We start from the raw sequence: 20,627 nt of genomic DNA, 5'->3' as shown, positions 1-20,627 counted from the left end.
ATTAAGTAATTAGTTCTATTCTTGATAAATAGTCAATATTAATTATAACTTAATGTATTGGATATTTATAGTGAAAAATAAATTCTTAATGTGGTATATTTATATGTAAAAAGACAGCAACAAATTGGCTTTAAAACTTATTTTGTTTATACTATTGTGTGTATTACTGCATAACTGCAAAAGTGTTTTAGTTGCAAGTCATTGGGTAAATGAATTGCATAAAGATTAGGTAAAACAAGAGATTTTTTATAAAGGTGGTAGTAGCATATTTATATAAATTTCAGATTATTAGTTAAACTAATATATAAACCATGAAAATTTTCTATATTGGATCAATTATTAGTGATATCATATGTATAAACATTATTCCTGTAAACAGAATGGGCCATTTTAAGTTAAAATGGCCCATTTTAACTTAAATATTGCTTCAAAAATTTAGACAACAGAATAAAATAGTTGCCAAAATAAAAAAAAATACATGAAAATATAAAACAAATGGGTTAATAAATGTGTTTAATAATTTGGAAATTTAGAAGATTAAGTTACATTTATGCTACAACTGTTGTATCTGAAGAAGTTTCTTAGAAAAGGAATAAAGTTTTTTTATGGATTTTAATGAAACCAGATATGTATAGAGTTAGAGTATTTGTAATAGAATCCTATGTAATCTTTATCCTCAAGAAATTAATATAAATTGATACAAATTATTATGAATTAATTCTGTTTTTATAATTTGTTGAAGAGTACTTATTTCTATTTTTATTAGTTTCTATATTGTAAATTTTTCTGGTAAGATTTTGAACATCATGAAGCATCAAGCTTTATGCGATCCCATACATTCATAACATGTAACATTGGCTAACATAATAAAAGAATAATTTGTATAGATGCTTTACAGCACCAATATATTACTCTTTCATACTTGTTTATTACCCATAGCAATTATTGACTAAAAAAAAACTATAAAATGAAAAAATAGCTATGAATAGCTTCATGTTAAATTTGTTTGTGAATAAATTATAAAAAGTTTTTTGATATTTTTAAAATGTTTTAAAAATAATTAAATTAGATTAGATTATTTTACATTTGAATATAAAGCTTTTTCTTGGATCTTAGAAAATTATGCAGGTTCTGTTTTACTAAATAAAACTGACACATTGAATCATTAGATTATTTTACTTTGGCATAATAATAATAATGAAAGATTGTCAATCTACAATTTAGAGTTTTATTGATAGTTAATGTATACATACATACATGAAAGACATCTGCTGTTGTCTGGAAAAGAGGGTAAGGGAAGGGAGGAAGAAGGAGGGAGAGGAGATAGATAGTAGAGAAAGGTAGGATTCCTCTGAATGACATATGTATGGTTACTGTACCTTTTATGTTTGATGTTGGCATGCAGTTTTTATGCTGCAAGGCCGTAGTCCCTTGAAGGATCTAAAAGAAAACCTGAATGTAGTGAACACCAATAATTGAGTGCTGCCACGAATAGCTAAGTGTAGAAGTTAGTGCCAAGTGGCTGTTAGTAGGAAGACTTATATCTACTTAATACTAATAAAACTGAACATGAGCACGATTCTTAATACTATTAACAGCTAGACAGACAGTGTGAAAACAAACAAACACAATGACAAACTGGACGAGACAAATGGACTGACAAAAGAGCAAGACCTCTATTTCTTTTTTATTTATTTATTTATTTTATTTTATTTTATTATTATTATTATTATTATTATTATCTTTTTAAACATTAACTTACTCACTAACTAACTAATCTACTGTAACCTAGGACAAACCTAACCAGACAACTAAAGCTAACAATCCTAATCTAATTTAACCTAACCAGAAACCATGCCCTAATCTAACTTACAACTAGGACTAACTCAAACTAACTGAATTTAGACTGAAAAGAAGACAGAAAATAATAATTAAAATACAAAGATGAAAGGCAGCTATATACTGACAGTTGAAACAAAGCAAGGGGAAGCTAATTGCCATCCGTGCCCCAGAGTGAGTGCTCTCAAGAGCCCCACTTAAGGGATATGAATGTGAGTAGATGATGGAACATTGTACGTGTGTGAATGAGTTGGTGCAGGTTGCAAGGCTAGTTGTACCCTTCAAGAATGGCAGCTCGCATTTAACAATCCCTAATGTGATTGTACCTATTGCAGCAAAAAACTAAGTGAAGTGGTGTTTGGTCCTCCTGAATACCACAATTGCATTGTGGATTATCCCCAAGGTTAAATCTATGCAAGTATTGCTTAAAGTTGCCATGTCCTGTAAGTAGCTGAATGAGGGTGTATCTAGGGTAAAAATGGCAAAGAATCGCAGTAGTGTCAATCTTTGGGATGAAAGTGTAGGTGAACCTTCCAGTGGTGTCATGGTCCCAGCTGTCTTGTCAGATAATGAAGATTTGCTTCTTGACGTGATTGTTGATGTATGAGGTAGGAATGTAACTGAAAGTACTAGTGACTGAAGTCTTTGCAGCTTGTTTGGCAAGACAGTCAGTGATCGCGTTGCTGAGAACTCCCGTATGACCCTGGACCCATTGAAAATCTATTCTAATGTTGTTGTTTAAATGTCTGATAATGTGGTGTATTAGATGGATGAGTTTTAAGCAGCCATCAGACTTCGCAATCCTGTGTAAAGCTACCCTACTGTCAGAATCAATGTGGTAGTGTAAGTAAGATAGTGTCTTTTGTCCTTCCTATGCCTAATGTTAATTAAGCTCATATAAATAGCTAAAGTTTCCACCTGTGCTATTGAGCAGTGTGTACCTAGATGGAATCAAGCTTAGTGTTTGTGAAGCTTGTGGCCTAAGTCAGAGTAAACTATTGATACAAAAGTGGCAACCACTTCATCACCCATCTTGGAACCATCAGTGTAAATCCTAAATATGGGATGGTCATCTGGATCTTCAAAGTAAACGTCAGGGGCATGCTGATGGAGGGGTGGTAATTGTAAGTCAGGAGGGTATTTTTGTCAATGGTAAATTTTTTGATATCATCGATCAAACTGGGGGAAATCTTACCTACTCTAATTATTTTGTCAACATCCAAGTCGCTATAATCTTGCCAGGGTAAGATGATGAGATTTTCCTGCCAAATAATCTCGTCACCTTACCCTGGTTAATGTCACATACCATAGTTAATGTACAAAGGTCATTCAAAGTTAAACAAGACTTTTGGGCTTATAATTTTGAAAAGTAACTGTAGCACTATAAAACCTGAAGAGGGAGTAGCATTATGCATCCCAAGATTTCAGTAGCAAGCATGACATATTCTGCACATGCATAGCAGTTTTAGCAATCATGGTGGAAGGTAATGTGTCTGGAATAGTGGAACAGCAGTGCATAATGAAGTTTCTCGTGAAGGAAAAGGTTAAACCTCCTGAAATTTTGAGAAGATTGAGTGCACGGCATGGGGAACAAATGCTATTGCAGGCAAGAGGGTACGAATGATGTCGACAATTTGGTGAAGGATGAGAGCTGATGACAAATGAAGCACATGGACATGTTTGTCCAACTGCAGTAACTCCAGTGAATATCCAACGAGTTGAGCAAGTTATTCTGGAGAACTGGCAAGTAACTGTGAGACACATGGCATACGAAGTGTCCATTAATGTTGGTAGTGTTGAGAAAATCATTCACAAGCTCTTACTGTTCCACAAGATGTGTTCCAGATGGGTTCTCCAACAGCTGACAGGTGATCAGAAATGGATATGGAAGTAGATATGTGAGCAGCTTCTGAATCGGTTTTGTATCGAAGGTGATTAGTTTCCAGCAATTATCATTTGTTTGGGCCCCTTAAAGAGCACCTGGGAGGAATGAAATTCCAGACAGATGATGAACTGCAGCAAGTTGTCCTGTGCTGGCTATGACATCAGCCCACTTCTTTCTACGAGAAAGATATCAGGGATCTACCCCACCACTGGGAACAGTGTCTACATACAGAGGAAAAGTATTTCGAAAAATTGACATACTTTTTACATCTTTTGGACATTCCTTCTGGTCTGTAAAAATAAAAGTCTCGTTTAACCTTGAACGACCCTTGTATAATAGCAATGTTCTCTCATCTTGTGATTTTTATTTATTTTATTTTTGCAATACAGATTTAGATTTCTACTTAATTTAATCATTTGTTTATGTGTATAATTCTAATTTACAAAATCAGAAATAAAAACTTTCTCTTTTCCTCCAGATGTAGCAGATGATTTTAAGGTGCAGCTGAATTCCTTCATGTCATATTTGTTTTCACCTGAAAATATTGAATGTAAACAAATTAATGGAAGAGAAATTACTGCAAAAGAACTTATTGATTATTTTAAAGTAAGTATCTGTACATTAGGAATCAATATTCATTAATATAGTAATAATAAAATTATGATAATGACAGAAATACAATAGCATTATATGCACAATTCTTATATTTCAACAATGGTGTCACTAGGGTTTGTATCACCCCAATGGATCCTACTTTGTTCCAGAGTATACAGAATCCTTAGTAATGTTTTTTATACATAATAATGTTACTTGTAAATCCTAATTTTCTTCTATTAACAAATGTAATGGCACTAACATAAACAACTATAAAAATCAAAATTACATCTTTAAATTATAATATCACATACAACATGTATTTACATTTATTTATTTTAATTTTTATATTTGTATTGTAATTATATTAATATTATACGTGTAAAATGTAAAATATTTTTGTATTTTTTTTTATTGTAATTTGGTAATAATGACAACTCTGGCCAAAGCATGTTAGAAGGGTAAATAATAACAAAGCATTGTAGGTATATTGATACATGTAAGTTGGGCTCATAAAAACTTTTTTTTTTTTGTTATAACTAATTAATTAATTGGATATTTTGATAAAAAAGTAATGAATTTCTGCTGAAGCACTGCACAAATATTTTATGGAAAGTCATTTTGATGTCATCCTGTGATATCCCCTAGTGATGCTATTATGTTTCAACTTTCATACAAATTTTAAAATATTTTATTTAATGATGCTTTTAACTCTCATTGAAATGTGTTTTTGTATTACCATATTTTACGGACTATAAGACAATTTTTTAAGCAGTTTTTTANGAATTTAAATATAAATTTAATATGATTTTTTATTAAATTTTAATTTTTAAATAATTTTTATGATTTTTAAGATAAGAAATGATCAACATCCTAGTTTAAAAGATCTTAGAAGACAAATCTACACTTGTTTTAAAAATATAGACTGTTTCTTAATGCCTCATCCTGGATTGAAAGTTTCGACAGCGCTCGAATTTGATGGTTGTCTAAAGGGTAAATTAAAACCAAAAATTTTCACAATAAATTCTAATTAAGTAATTAGTTCTATTCTTGATAAATAGTCAATATTAATTATAACTTAATGTATTGTATATTTATAGTAAAAAATAAAATCTTAATGTGGTATATTTATATGTAAAAAGACAGCAACAAATTGGCTTTAAAACTTATTTTGTTTATACTATTGTGTGTATTACTGCATAACTGCAAAAGTGTTTTAGTTGCAAGTCATTGGGTAAATGAATTGCATAAAGATTAGGTAAAACAAGAGATTTTTTATAAAGGTGGTAGTAGCATATTTATATAAATTTCAGATTATTAGTTAAACTAATATATAAACCATGAAAATTTTCTATATTGGATCAATTATTAGTGATATCATATGTATAAACATTATTCCTGTAAACAGAATGGGCCATTTTAAGTTAAAATGGCCCATTTTAACTTAAATATTGCTTCAAAAATTTAGACAACAGAATAAAATAGTTGCCAAAATAAAAAAAAATACATGAAAATATAAAACAAATGGGTTAATAAATGTGTTTAATAATTTGGAAATTTAGAAGATTAAGTTACATTTATGCTACAACTGTTGTATCTGAACAAGTTTCTTAGAAAAGGAATAAAGTTTTTTTATGGATTTTAATGAAACCAGATATGTATAGAGTTAGAGTATTTGTAATAGAATCCTATGTAATCTTTATCCTCAAGAAATTAATATAAATTGATACAAATTATTATGAATTAATTCTGTTTTTATAATTTGTTGAAGAGTACTTATTTCTATTTTTATTAGTTTCTATATTGTAAATTTTTCTGGTAAGATTTTGAACATCATGAAGCATCAAGCTTTTTGCGATCCCATACATTCATAACATGTAACATTGGCTAACATAATAAAAGAATAATTTGTATAGATGCTTTACAGCACCAATATATTACTCTTTCATACTTGTTTATTACCCATAGCAATTATTGACTAAAAAAAAACTATAAAATGAAAAAATAGCTATGAATAGCTTCATGTTAAATTTGTTTGTGAATAAATTATAAAAAGTTTTTTGATATTTTTAAAATGTTTTAAAAATAATTAAATTAGATTAGATTATTTTACATTTGAATATAAAGCTTTTTCTTGGATCTTAGAAAATTATGCAGGTTCTGTTTTACTAAATAAAACTGACACATTGAATCATTAGATTATTTTACTTTGGCATAATAATAATAATGAAAGATTGTCAATCTACAATTTAGAGTTTTATTGATAGTTAATGTATACATACATACATGAAAGACATCTGCTGTTGTCTGGAAAAGAGGGTAAGGGAAGGGAGGAAGAAGGAGGGAGAGGAGATAGATAGTAGAGAAAGGTAGGATTCCTCTGAATGACATATGTATGGTTACTGTACCTTTTATGTTTGATGTTGGCATGCAGTTTTTATGCTGCAAGGCCGTAGTCCCTTGAAGGATCTAAAAGAAAACCTGAATGTAGTGAACACCAATAATTGAGTGCTGCCACGAATAGCTAAGTGTAGAAGTTAGTGCCAAGTGGCTGTTAGTAGGAAGACTTATATCTACTTAATACTAATAAAACTGAACATGAGCACGATTCTTAATACTATTAACAGCTAGACAGACAGTGTGAAAACAAACAAACACAATGACAAACTGGACGAGACAAATGGACTGACAAAAGAGCAAGACCTCTATTTCTTTTTTATTTATTTATTTATTTTATTTTATTTTATTATTATTATTATTATTATTATTATCTTTTTAAACATTAACTTACTCACTAACTAACTAATCTACTGTAACCTAGGACAAACCTAACCAGACAACTAAAGCTAACAATCCTAATCTAATTTAACCTAACCAGAAACCATGCCCTAATCTAACTTACAACTAGGACTAACTCAAACTAACTGAATTTAGACTGAAAAGAAGACAGAAAATAATAATTAAAATACAAAGATGAAAGGCAGCTATATACTGACAGTTGAAACAAAGCAAGGGGAAGCTAATTGCCATCCGTGCCACAGAGTGAGTGCTCTCAAGAGCCCCACTTAAGGGATATGAATGTGAGTAGATGATGGAACATTGTACGTGTGTGAATGAGTTGGTGCAGGTTGCAAGGCTAGTTGTACCCTTCAAGAATGGCAGCTCGCATTTAACAATCCCTAATGTGATTGTACCTATTGCAGCAAAAAACTAAGTGAAGTGGTGTTTGGTCCTCCTGAATACCACAATTGCATTGTGGATTATCCCCAAGGTTAAATCTATGCAAGTATTGCTTAAAGTTGCCATGTCCTGTAAGTAGCTGAATGAGGGTGTATCTAGGGTAAAAATGGCAAAGAATCGCAGTAGTGTCAATCTTTGGGATGAAAGTGTAGGTGAACCTTCCAGTGGTGTCATGGTCCCAGCTGTCTTGTCAGATAATGAAGATTTGCTTCTTGACGTGATTGTTGATGTATGAGGTAGGAATGTAACTGAAAGTACTAGTGACTGAAGTCTTTGCAGCTTGTTTGGCAAGACAGTCAGTGATCGCGTTGCTGAGAACTCCCGTATGACCCTGGACCCATTGAAAATCTATTCTAATGTTGTTGTTTAAATGTCTGATAATGTGGTGTATTAGATGGATGAGTTTTAAGCAGCCATCAGACTTCGCAATCCTGTGTAAAGCTACCCTACTGTCAGAATCAATGTGGTAGTGTAAGTAAGATAGTGTCTTTTGTCCTTCCTATGCCTAATGTTAATTAAGCTCATATAAATAGCTAAAGTTTCCACCTGTGCTATTGAGCAGTGTGTACCTAGATGGAATCAAGCTTAGTGTTTGTGAAGCTTGTGGCCTAAGTCAGAGTAAACTATTGATACAAAAGTGGCAACCACTTCATCACCCATCTTGGAACCATCAGTGTAAATCCTAAATATGGGATGGTCATCTGGATCTTCAAAGTAAACGTCAGGGGCATGCTGATGGAGGGGTGGTAATTGTAAGTCAGGAGGGTATTTTTGTCAATGGTAAATTTTTTGATATCATCGATCAAACTGGGGGAAATCTTACCTACTCTAATTATTTTGTCAACATCCAAGTCGCTATAATCTTGCCAGGGTAAGATGATGAGATTTTCCTGCCAAATAATCTCGTCACCTTACCCTGGTTAATGTCACATACCATAGTTAATGTACAAAGGTCATTCAAAGTTAAACAAGACTTTTGGGCTTATAATTTTGAAAAGTAACTGTAGCACTATAAAACCTGAAGAGGGAGTAGCATTATGCATCCCAAGATTTCAGTAGCAAGCATGACATATTCTGCACATGCATAGCAGTTTTAGCAATCATGGTGGAAGGTAATGTGTCTGGAATAGTGGAACAGCAGTGCATAATGAAGTTTCTCGTGAAGGAAAAGGTTAAACCTCCTGAAATTTTGAGAAGATTGAGTGCACGGCATGGGGAACAAATGCTATTGCAGGCAAGAGGGTACGAATGATGTCGACAATTTGGTGAAGGATGAGAGCTGATGACAAATGAAGCACATGGACATGTTTGTCCAACTGCAGTAACTCCAGTGAATATCCAACGAGTTGAGCAAGTTATTCTGGAGAACTGGCAAGTAACTGTGAGACACATGGCAGACGAAGTGTCCATTAATGTTGGTAGTGTTGAGAAAATCATTCACAAGCTCTTACTGTTCCACAAGATGTGTTCCAGATGGGTTCTCCAACAGCTGACAGGTGATCAGAAATGGATATGGAAGTAGATATGTGAGCAGCTTCTGAATCGGTTTTGTATCGAAGGTGATTAGTTTCCAGCAATTATCATTTGTTTGGGCCCCTTAAAGAGCACCTGGGAGGAATGAAATTCCAGACAGATGATGAACTGCAGCAAGTTGTCCTGTGCTGGCTATGACATCAGCCCACTTCTTTCTACGAGAAAGATATCAGGGATCTACCCCACCACTGGGAACAGTGTCTACATACAGAGGAAAAGTATTTCGAAAAATTGACATACTTTTTACATCTTTTGGACATTCCTTCTGGTCTGTAAAAATAAAAGTCTCGTTTAACCTTGAACGACCCTTGTATAATAGCAATGTTCTCTCATCTTGTGATTTTTATTTATTTTATTTTTGCAATACAGATTTAGATTTCTACTTAATTTAATCATTTGTTTATGTGTATAATTCTAATTTACAAAATCAGAAATAAAAACTTTCTCTTTTCCTCCAGATGTAGCAGATGATTTTAAGGTGCAGCTGAATTCCTTCATGTCATATTTGTTTTCACCTGAAAATATTGAATGTAAACAAATTAATGGAAGAGAAATTACTGCAAAAGAACTTATTGATTATTTTAAAGTAAGTATCTGTACATTAGGAATCAATATTCATTAATATAGTAATAATAAAATTATGATAATGACAGAAATACAATAGCATTATATGCACAATTCTTATATTTCAACAATGGTGTCACTAGGGTTTGTATCACCCCAATGGATCCTACTTTGTTCCAGAGTATACAGAATCCTTAGTAATGTTTTTTATACATAATAATGTTACTTGTAAATCCTAATTTTCTTCTATTAACAAATGTAATGGCACTAACATAAACAACTATAAAAATCAAAATTACATCTTTAAATTATAATATCACATACAACATGTATTTACATTTATTTATTTTAATTTTTATATTTGTATTGTAATTATATTAATATTATACGTGTAAAATGTAAAATATTTTTGTATTTTTTTTTATTGTAATTTGGTAATAATGACAACTCTGGCCAAAGCATGTTAGAAGGGTAAATAATAACAAAGCATTGTAGGTATATTGATACATGTAAGTTGGGCTCATAAAAACTTTTTTTTTTTTGTTATAACTAATTAATTAACCCTCCGTAAGTCGCTAGGAATGGGGCCCTTACTTGAGTCGCATGGGTCTTACAGACCCAGTGTTTTTAATATGAAATAATTTAATTTTATCTATCGCGTAAAGAAACTACAGTTTCTTAGTTGGATTCTGCGCTTTGTTTTCTATCTAGTGATATAAATTACTTGCGTATTGACAAAATGAATTTATTAATATTTATTTTTATGTAATTCGATACGAAAAACGCAAAAAAATAAACATATCAAATTTCAACTCGCTGTAATTTATCTCCTGTTTCACCGATTGCCATCGGGTTTGTTTGTAAGTGGGGAAGAAATATGACACTTTCAAGCGAAGTGAGTAGAACTTTTGCACTACTGCGAGAAAATTTGTCAACCGACCCCGCGTTACCCCCTACCGCGAAAGTCAATAAACGTTAATTGTTTTATGACTCTATTTTCAACACTTCTTTTCTGAGTTGTAAATCGACTAATTGACAAAGATTTTACTTCATTTTACTCATAAGAATGTTGTCTTTATGATTTAATAGATAGTTTCGTATGATTTTTAGACATAAATTTTATTTTTAATTTTTTATCTGATATAGTCGTGTGTTAGGCTTAACTCGATCACCTATTTTCAAAAATTGACATCGTTCAAAATATTATAGAATCCATCAAAATTATTTGCTTATAGTTTAGTTATAAATGTTTTCTGTGCATGAAAAGAAGCGATCGAAAAAATAATGGGTGGACCATCAAAAATTCGGCAATTTACGACATGCTCTCGATTCTGAAATTTGTTTTCTTCATAATATAAAATTTTTACAAAATAATACTTAAAAAATACATCCATGTCAATACCTGAATGTTATAAAAATGCAATTATCAAAAATTTTGTAATTTTCACAATTTGTATTGTCATAATTTATTTTTGTTTTTTTCTGTCGCGCGTTGCGTATTGCGCGACAACAAAGTCGTAACGCGATTAAACGCAGCGATTTCATTTATAATTACTTAAAATGTAGTTTACGTTCTTGTTTTAGTTTTGTTTTGTTGTTTAGCGATGGAAAATAAATAGATAATAATTGCAGATAACAATTTAAAGTATTTTTATCAGATTAATTTAGATTATTTGATTTTACAATAATGATAGCTATGCGATATGATTGTCGCATAGTTGTAATTTTTCACTTTATATCTAATTAGCTCTCATAATGTTTAGGGGCTAATTAGCTAACATGTAGTTCTTTTATTTCGTTTGATCGAGTAAGCATCTTCTCAGAATTGTCTTGTGGGAAATTGACTGCGATAAGAATTAGCCTTTCACTTAAATCAATGTCAGAATGTAAATAAAAGTTAGTTAATCGCCATTTTCATCGTTTTCAGCTCTAATTTCGCTACTTTTCATTTTAATTGACGTTATTTAAACAAATGTTTGTTTTGTCAGGAACATTCAGGAGTAAAATTACCAGAATTACGGCTCTAAAATGAAGAAGATAGCTATTTGTAAGGTTTGCTTACATTCTGACTTTAATCACGTTGATTGGTTCTTCGCGGGAAAATCCAGACCAGATGGTTCTGAAGAAACCTCTCATTCGTTGAACTTAAATCAGTCATAATATAAATTACCAATTACAGTGTAATAGGCGTAGAAACAAAAATTTTAAAGCCAATTAACAGCAATAACATCTTCCATAGACTTACTATAGAGAGTTGGAGTTTCCCGGGAATATTTATTGCTAGACAGTTTTGAGAACATGCTTACTCGTATATACATTGTGAAACAATATTTAATTAACAATTTATAGCTCAAAACGCGAATAAAACAAGCGAATTTACAGCGATTGTTTACATTTGATTTCCAAGATCATTGCCGAAAGGGGGGAGATATTTCCCGGCAATTTATAGCTAGACTGTTTTCACAAGTTTCCCATTGGTTAGTAAATGTAAAAAAATGCCAACTTGCATCGTCTAATATACGAAGAATCATCATAAGTAATATATAAAAATTATATGATAAAAATAGAATAATAATTAAAATGATTAAAAGTTAATTAGACATTAATTTTGAAAACAATATTAAAAAAAAAAAAACAAAAATATAAATATATAAATAAATAACGATATTATAAAGTATAATAGACACCGCGCGACAACTTCAGCGCGATAAAGTTATTGCGACACTCGCTATCGGCAACGGCGACAAATTAATTGACGTTTTTTTACCCCCTCCGTGAGTCGCATGGGTCTGTCATACCCATGCGACTCGTAAAGCATTTTTTTTCTAAAAAATGAGCGTTGCTATGCAAAAAATTTTAACAGCATGTTAATCTAATTAAAAAGTTTGAGGAATATTAATTTTTTCAAATTTTTCAAAAAATATTTAATAGTAAAAAATTTTGACTGAAAATCGCGTCGGGTCTGTCAGACCCATGCGACTAACATAAGGTTAATTGGATATTTTGATAAAAAAGTAATGAATTTCTGCTGAAGCACTGCACAAATATTTTATGGAAAGTCATTTTGATGTCATCCTGTGATATCCCCTAGTGATGCTATTATGTTTCAACTTTCATACAAATTTTAAAATATTTTATTTAATGATGCTTTTAACTCTCATTGAAATGTGTTTTTGTATTACCATATTTTACGGACTATAAGACAATTTTTTAAGCAGTTTTTTAAAAAACTAACTTTATTTTCTAAAATATGAGCTTTTAAAGGCAAAAGAAGAGTCCCAATTGTAAAATTTAACCATAAAATGGATTATTTGTTGAAAGAGCATTCAAAATAGCCACGAAAAAAATTAGAATGCCGGCTACCATCCAAAAAAAATTCGAAAAGACACTTACCATACATCACTGTGTGCACTAATTTGTGCTTTTACAATTTCTAACTTTTCATTCATAAAACCACATACAGTAATGGACCCCGAAACAAAACTATCTGAGCCATGGAGGATGCCATGTTGCTTTCCACTGAAAACTACTGCTACAAGCGGCCATTTTTGCCGTTCGACAGCGTGCACTCTGACTGGAATTTAGGAACGTGTTCAGCAGGAATTTTTAAACAGATTTTGCTCACATAAAGTTACATGGAGGAATAAAAGAATGCATCCTTGTTTGTCGCATCGGTGCACTGCTGCTGCCAGTTGAATTCAATGTTGCCAGATAGAGATAGGTTTCCCGCGGCATCAAATATATGGCCATTTTTAAGACTGGTGGGAATTTTAAATCAAACATTGGACATTTTTGTATTAATTTTGAGTATAAGATGCACCTGAATTTTGGAGGCAATTTTTCGAAGAAAAAGTATGTCTTATAGTCCGTAAAATACAGTATATATTTTCAAAACAAGAATAGAACAACTTAGAAATAGTTTATGTAAATAGTAATGTCAAATTATTAATAATTGTAAAATGGCATCTATTGAATAATGAATTTGAATGGCTGACTTTCAGCTTAATATAATATTCTTTCAAATAAAATAATCTACCTAATTAGCTATCATAAAATTTGGAATACTACAATTTTATGAAAATAACTCATGGGTTAATTGTGTTTAAAAGTCAATTTGAAAGCAGGTGAAGTTTATATGATGATGTAGGTTATCTACAATTTTAATTTGCAATTATAAACTCTTAAGACAGCATTTCCATTACCTATGTCACCAAGAATGTCTTTTTACCTATGTCACCAAGAACTGTAAAAGAAATTTTTATTTACCACAGACTGCAAGATCTTCTGAATCCATCAGACACACATCTTTAGTTCTCTCTGTTCACTTTTTATGCATCAATTCATACTTTAATTATTCTCATTACTGCTCCTATCTTTGAACCTCTATCTCAAAGCTGATCAGTTAGTCATTTTAGATTAATTAATGGTTTCTGTTGAAGATTAAGATACATTACTTGATAATTGTAATGTTAGTAAGTTATAAATTCTTACATTTTTCATTCTTATAAAGTAAATTTTGATGACTAAAATAGCTATATATATATTTAAGATGATATCTTTTGATTGACTGTATATTCTTTTGCCTTGTTTACACAAAGCAACATTACTTTCTGACATTTGCTAACAAAACAAAAGTAAAAATGATGTCATTACCAATTTGCTTTATTTGCTTAATATTTTTAATTTTACAGTACAGAAATTGTTTTATTGATATATTGATATTGATTAAAATAATAATTGTATAAACTTTAAAATGTTATTAAATAACTTTTGACTTCAGACTTTATTCAACTAGTCAACCATTTTATTAATTCTGTTTTGCTGCTGTTAAATTATTGCTAGTCAATTCTACTAAGATTTGTTTTATTGTTATCAATGAATGCTGTTAAAGTATTATGTTGTTTCAGTTTTTATCCCAATAACAGAAATCCAGATCTGTCATCTTAGCAACTTCAGATTGGGAGGTTACTTCCTATTAGGTCCAATGTAACATCTGGAAGTTTGTCATTTTTGGTGACTTTACAAGATTTTTATCATATAAGGGAGCTAATCTTTCACTGAACAAAGTAACACTCTCTGTAATGTATAAGAACTGAATGATTGCCTGTGGAACCCATATTATTGATATTATCAACTCTATTATTATTTTATTAATGTTACTTGATAAATAAAACTGAGAAATGAAGCAATATAACAAAAACTTTTGTCATCCAATAGCTATTTTGTATTTTCAACATCAGTTGGTCCTAATGGGCCATTTCAAACATTTCATGTATTTATAATGACATCTACAATGAACAGGGAAAAACTGTTTTCCAAACTGTATATCAGTAAGTATGATTCAGTAGCCATTCTATGTATGCTATACAGTGATGCATATTACTCAGAGATTTTATAACCAATTTAATGATTTTCTTTGGGATTATATGACAATGCAAGTTTTATACTGCTGCAGATTATCTGTACAAAATTATGGTATTATAGCAATAATAAAAAAACATGATTTTTTAATACATGAAAATGTCTAGTGACAATTTAATATAGATTTTGAATTATAAACATTATTCAATTGAAAGTTTAAAATTTAGGAAAAAAATCCATTATATGATCCTTATTGTCAAATTTAACACTTACATCTGCTATATTCTTATTTTACAAATATAATATACAAGTATATATTTTAATGAGAGTTAAAACATCATTAATAAAACGATTCTGTGTTTATCGTTATATCATATAACATGAAAATATTATAAGAATTAACTGTTATAAATATAAAATTATTTTTCAGGAAAATAATAATCACTTCTCAGAATTGAAGACACATGGTTGAAGGTGTTACATTGCATTTATTCAAAATCCAATTGTCTTGCATTGATGATAATGTAATGTATTTGTCTATTACTTAACATCATCAAAGATCTCAGAAATTAAACAACACTTGAGGTTTATCATTGGATGAATAGATTATGTTACATTAAAATTACATAATAAAAACTTAAACATTGATTTTGTAACATAACACTTTCATTTATTCAATTGTGTCATAAATACTTTAATGAGATTGTGATTGTATAATTAAATCAGATATAAACATTTTTATTATACAGTATCTTATAAAAAGAATGCTACCATTTTAAATTATTGTAATTATGTTAATTATTACCTGAGAAGTATATGATGTATACCGATTGTTATAGTAATTGTCCAAGTTTCATCTCCCATCTGCATTCAAATGTGTTTTTGCCTACTGCCTCTAGGAAACACCATACAGAAAAATGGCAATTCTGCAACAGAAAAGGCATTTTATGTTCCACAGTTTGCAAAGTCAGAATCAGTTATCATTGTGCAACATGAGTTTTTCAGAAAATTTTAAAGTGATCTGCCAAGTTAGACAACTATTCATTGATAATATCGACAATACACAACATGAAATCAATTTTAAGCTTTTAGTTTTATTCTCATTTTCCTCTGACATTCTGGTCATCATAGATTTTCTCTTGCAAATACATCCTTTCTCCTGGAGCTGTTGATACCACCAAAGAATGTTTGTCTTACTTGGTAAATCACTTTGAAATTGTCTGTGAAACTTATGTTGCAAGTGATGACTGATTCTGATGTTTTTGAGCTGCAGAGCACAAAACATCTCTGTTGCACAGTTGACATTTTATTTATGTTGCTTCCTAGAGGTTGTGGATAGCAAGACATTTGATTATAGATGGGAGACAGCACTTGGAGAGTTATTCTATTGATTGGTGTACATCACACACTTCTTAGGAATTAATTTCTTTCAAGCTAAATATTTTTTTAAATATTTGATAAAGATAAATTAGAAAATCGATAGCATAAAATTAATATTTAAGAAATAGTTACATCTTGTTTATTATAGTGTAAATAAACATTAATAATACATTATAATTTTACTAAATATTAAAAATTTTCTGTAGGCATATATAAAAGTTTATCAGAATGATGATTTGCCTGCTCCTAAAACAATATTTATGGTAATTAATTCTTTTAAAATGCTTTATTTTAAATATAAATGTACTATTTTACAGTTTATTTTTTTTTTCTTTAGGCAACGGCTGAAATAAATAATATAAATGCAGTACATAATGCCAAAAAAATATATAACGACACAATGGAAAGGGTAATGATGGTTTGAATGTTGTTGCTTTAAAATAAAAGTTCTGTTTTTAATTATTTTGATAATTTTTACTTAGATATGTGGAGGAATTCAGCCCTACCTTAATCCAAGAACTTTATACTTGGTGCATTTAGAAGCCAAAAATAAAGCCATTGAATTATTTAATAATGCATATAAGATGGGAGGGGAAGAATATTCAAAATCATTCTGTGAAAGTCTAGAGAAGGTAAATTATTATATTATTAAATGACAGTTAAATGATGTAATAGTAATATTATTAAAATTATATAGCCATTACAAATTATTTTATATATAAATATATTTTTTTATCATTTTATTTGCAGGATATTGAAAATTTACTTCAAAATTACATTGTATTGAATGATAGCAAAAATATAACTAAGTTGGTGGAAACACCCCTTATTCTTATTACTATTGCTATTATAACTCACTTCCTTGCAAAACTTTTTTATCTGATCGACTTAACATTCTTTCTAATGATATGCAATATTGTATTTATGATATGCATACTGTCACTTGGAATCTGGTGCTATAGTAGGTGAGTAAAAATTGCAATTTTAAATATTTCATGTTTTAATATTACATATATATATTTTTATCATATAGTGAATGCATTTCCTAGTAAAGCTGCTTTACTTNTCAAGAATGGCAGCTCGCATTTAACAATCCCTAATGTGATTGTACCTATTGCAGCAAAAAACTAAGTGAAGTGGTGTTTGGTCCTCCTGAATACCACAATTGCATTGTGGATTATCCCCAAGGTTAAATCTATGCAAGTATTGCTTAAAGTTGCCATGTCCTGTAAGTAGCTGAATGAGGGTGTATCTAGGGTAAAAATGGCAAAGAATCGCAGTAGTGTCAATCTTTGGGATGAAAGTGTAGGTGAACCTTCCAGTGGTGTCATGGTCCCAGCTGTCTTGTCAGATAATGAAGATTTGCTTCTTGACGTGATTGTTGATGTATGAGGTAGGAATGTAACTGAAAGTACTAGTGACTGAAGTCTTTGCAGCTTGTTTGGCAAGACAGTCAGTGATCGCGTTGCTGAGAACTCCCGTATGACCCTGGACCCATTGAAAATCTATTCTAATGTTGTTGTTTAAATGTCTGATAATGTGGTGTATTAGATGGATGAGTTTTAAGCAGCCATCAGACTTCGCAATCCTGTGTAAAGCTACCCTACTGTCAGAATCAATGTGGTAGTGTAAGTAAGATAGTGTCTTTTGTCCTTCCTATGCCTAATGTTAATTAAGCTCATATAAATAGCTAAAGTTTCCACCTGTGCTATTGAGCAGTGTGTACCTAGATGGAATCAAGCTTAGTGTTTGTGAAGCTTGTGGCCTAAGTCAGAGTAAACTATTGATACAAAAGTGGCAACCACTTCATCACCCATCTTGGAACCATCAGTGTAAATCCTAAATATGGGATGGTCATCTGGATCTTCAAAGTAAACGTCAGGGGCATGCTGATGGAGGGGTGGTAATTGTAAGTCAGGAGGGTATTTTTGTCAATGGTAAATTTTTTGATATCATCGATCAAACTGGGGGAAATCTTACCTACTCTAATTATTTTGTCAACATCCAAGTCGCTATAATCTTGCCAGGGTAAGATGATGAGATTTTCCTGCCAAATAATCTCGTCACCTTACCCTGGTTAATGTCACATACCATAGTTAATGTACAAAGGTCATTCAAAGTTAAACAAGACTTTTGGGCTTATAATTTTGAAAAGTAACTGTAGCACTATAAAACCTGAAGAGGGAGTAGCATTATGCATCCCAAGATTTCAGTAGCAAGCATGACATATTCTGCACATGCATAGCAGTTTTAGCAATCATGGTGGAAGGTAATGTGTCTGGAATAGTGGAACAGCAGTGCATAATGAAGTTTCTCGTGAAGGAAAAGGTTAAACCTCCTGAAATTTTGAGAAGATTGAGTGCACGGCATGGGGAACAAATGCTATTGCAGGCAAGAGGGTACGAATGATGTCGACAATTTGGTGAAGGATGAGAGCTGATGACAAATGAAGCACATGGACATGTTTGTCCAACTGCAGTAACTCCAGTGAATATCCAACGAGTTGAGCAAGTTATTCTGGAGAACTGGCAAGTAACTGTGAGACACATGGCAGACGAAGTGTCCATTAATGTTGGTAGTGTTGAGAAAATCATTCACAAGCTCTTACTGTTCCACAAGATGTGTTCCAGATGGGTTCTCCAACAGCTGACAGGTGATCAGAAATGGATATGGAAGTAGATATGTGAGCAGCTTCTGAATCGGTTTTGTATCGAAGGTGATTAGTTTCCAGCAATTATCATTTGTTTGGGCCCCTTAAAGAGCACCTGGGAGGAATGAAATTCCAGACAGATGATGAACTGCAGCAAGTTGTCCTGTGCTGGCTATGACATCAGCCCACTTCTTTCTACGAGAAAGATATCAGGGATCTACCCCACCACTGGGAACAGTGTCTACATACAGAGGAAAAGTATTTCGAAAAATTGACATACTTTTTACATCTTTTGGACATTCCTTCTGGTCTGTAAAAATAAAAGTCTCGTTTAACCTTGAACGACCCTTGTATAATAGCAATGTTCTCTCATCTTGTGATTTTTATTTATTTTATTTTTGCAATACAGATTTAGATTTCTACTTAATTTAATCATTTGTTTATGTGTATAATTCTAATTTACAAAATCAGAAATAAAAACTTTCTCTTTTCCTCCAGATGTAGCAGATGATTTTAAGGTGCAGCTGAATTCCTTCATGTCATATTTGTTTTCACCTGAAAATATTGAATGTAAACAAATTAATGGAAGAGAAATTACTGCAAAAGAACTTATTGATTATTTTAAAGTAAGTATCTGTACATTAGGAATCAATATTCATTAATATAGTAATAATAAAATTATGATAATGACAGAAATACAATAGCATTATATGCACAATTCTTATATTTCAACAATGGTGTCACTAGGGTTTGTATCACCCCAATGGATCCTACTTTGTTCCAGAGTATACAGAATCCTTAGTAATGTTTTTTATACATAATAATGTTACTTGTAAATCCTAATTTTCTTCTATTAACAAATGTAATGGCACTAACATAAACAACTATAAAAATCAAAATTACATCTTTAAATTATAATATCACATACAACATGTATTTACATTTATTTATTTTAATTTTTATATTTGTATTGTAATTATATTAATATTATACGTGTAAAATGTAAAATATTTTTGTATTTTTTTTTATTGTAATTTGGTAATAATGACAACTCTGGCCAAAGCATGTTAGAAGGGTAAATAATAACAAAGCATTGTAGGTATATTGATACATGTAAGTTGGGCTCATAAAAACTTTTTTTTTTTTGTTATAACTAATTAATTAACCCTCCGTAAGTCGCTAGGAATGGGGCCCTTACTTGAGTCGCATGGGTCTTACAGACCCAGTGTTTTTAATATGAAATAATTTAATTTTATCTATCGCGTAAAGAAACTACAGTTTCTTAGTTGGATTCTGCGCTTTGTTTTCTATCTAGTGATATAAATTACTTGCGTATTGACAAAATGAATTTATTAATATTTATTTTTATGTAATTCGATACGAAAAACGCAAAAAAATAAACATATCAAATTTCAACTCGCTGTAATTTATCTCCTGTTTCACCGATTGCCATCGGGTTTGTTTGTAAGTGGGGAAGAAATATGACACTTTCAAGCGAAGTGAGTAGAACTTTTGCACTACTGCGAGAAAATTTGTCAACCGACCCCGCGTTACCCCCTACCGCGAAAGTCAATAAACGTT

The 20,627-nt window shown here is 31.1% G+C and overlaps 1 protein-coding gene across 1 annotated transcript in view; it reads left to right on the top strand.

Annotated features, from left to right (window-relative positions):
• Positions 1 to 20,627, top strand: part of LOC111642574 (atlastin-1-like) — a 54,018-nt gene that overhangs the window by 23,312 nt on the left and 10,079 nt on the right. Inside the window, exons 5-11 of the mRNA XM_023388932.1 lie at positions 4,203 to 4,330; positions 5,173 to 5,311; positions 9,550 to 9,677; positions 16,603 to 16,659; positions 16,734 to 16,805; positions 16,879 to 17,028; positions 17,147 to 17,361. Coding sequence (XP_023244700.1) covers positions 4,203 to 4,330; positions 5,173 to 5,311; positions 9,550 to 9,677; positions 16,603 to 16,659; positions 16,734 to 16,805; positions 16,879 to 17,028; positions 17,147 to 17,361 — 889 coding nt within the window. The remainder of the gene's footprint in view (positions 1 to 4,202; positions 4,331 to 5,172; positions 5,312 to 9,549; positions 9,678 to 16,602; positions 16,660 to 16,733; positions 16,806 to 16,878; positions 17,029 to 17,146; positions 17,362 to 20,627) is intronic.

Source organism: Centruroides sculpturatus, unplaced genomic scaffold (assembly GCF_000671375.1).
Source record: "Centruroides sculpturatus isolate CEXI.00-Female unplaced genomic scaffold, Cexi_2.0 scaffold1692, whole genome shotgun sequence".
Lineage (NCBI taxonomy): Eukaryota > Metazoa > Arthropoda > Arachnida > Scorpiones > Buthidae > Centruroides > Centruroides sculpturatus.
The sequence above is the reverse complement of the archived record's forward strand: the minus strand, read 5'-3'. Positions and strand labels throughout refer to the sequence as shown.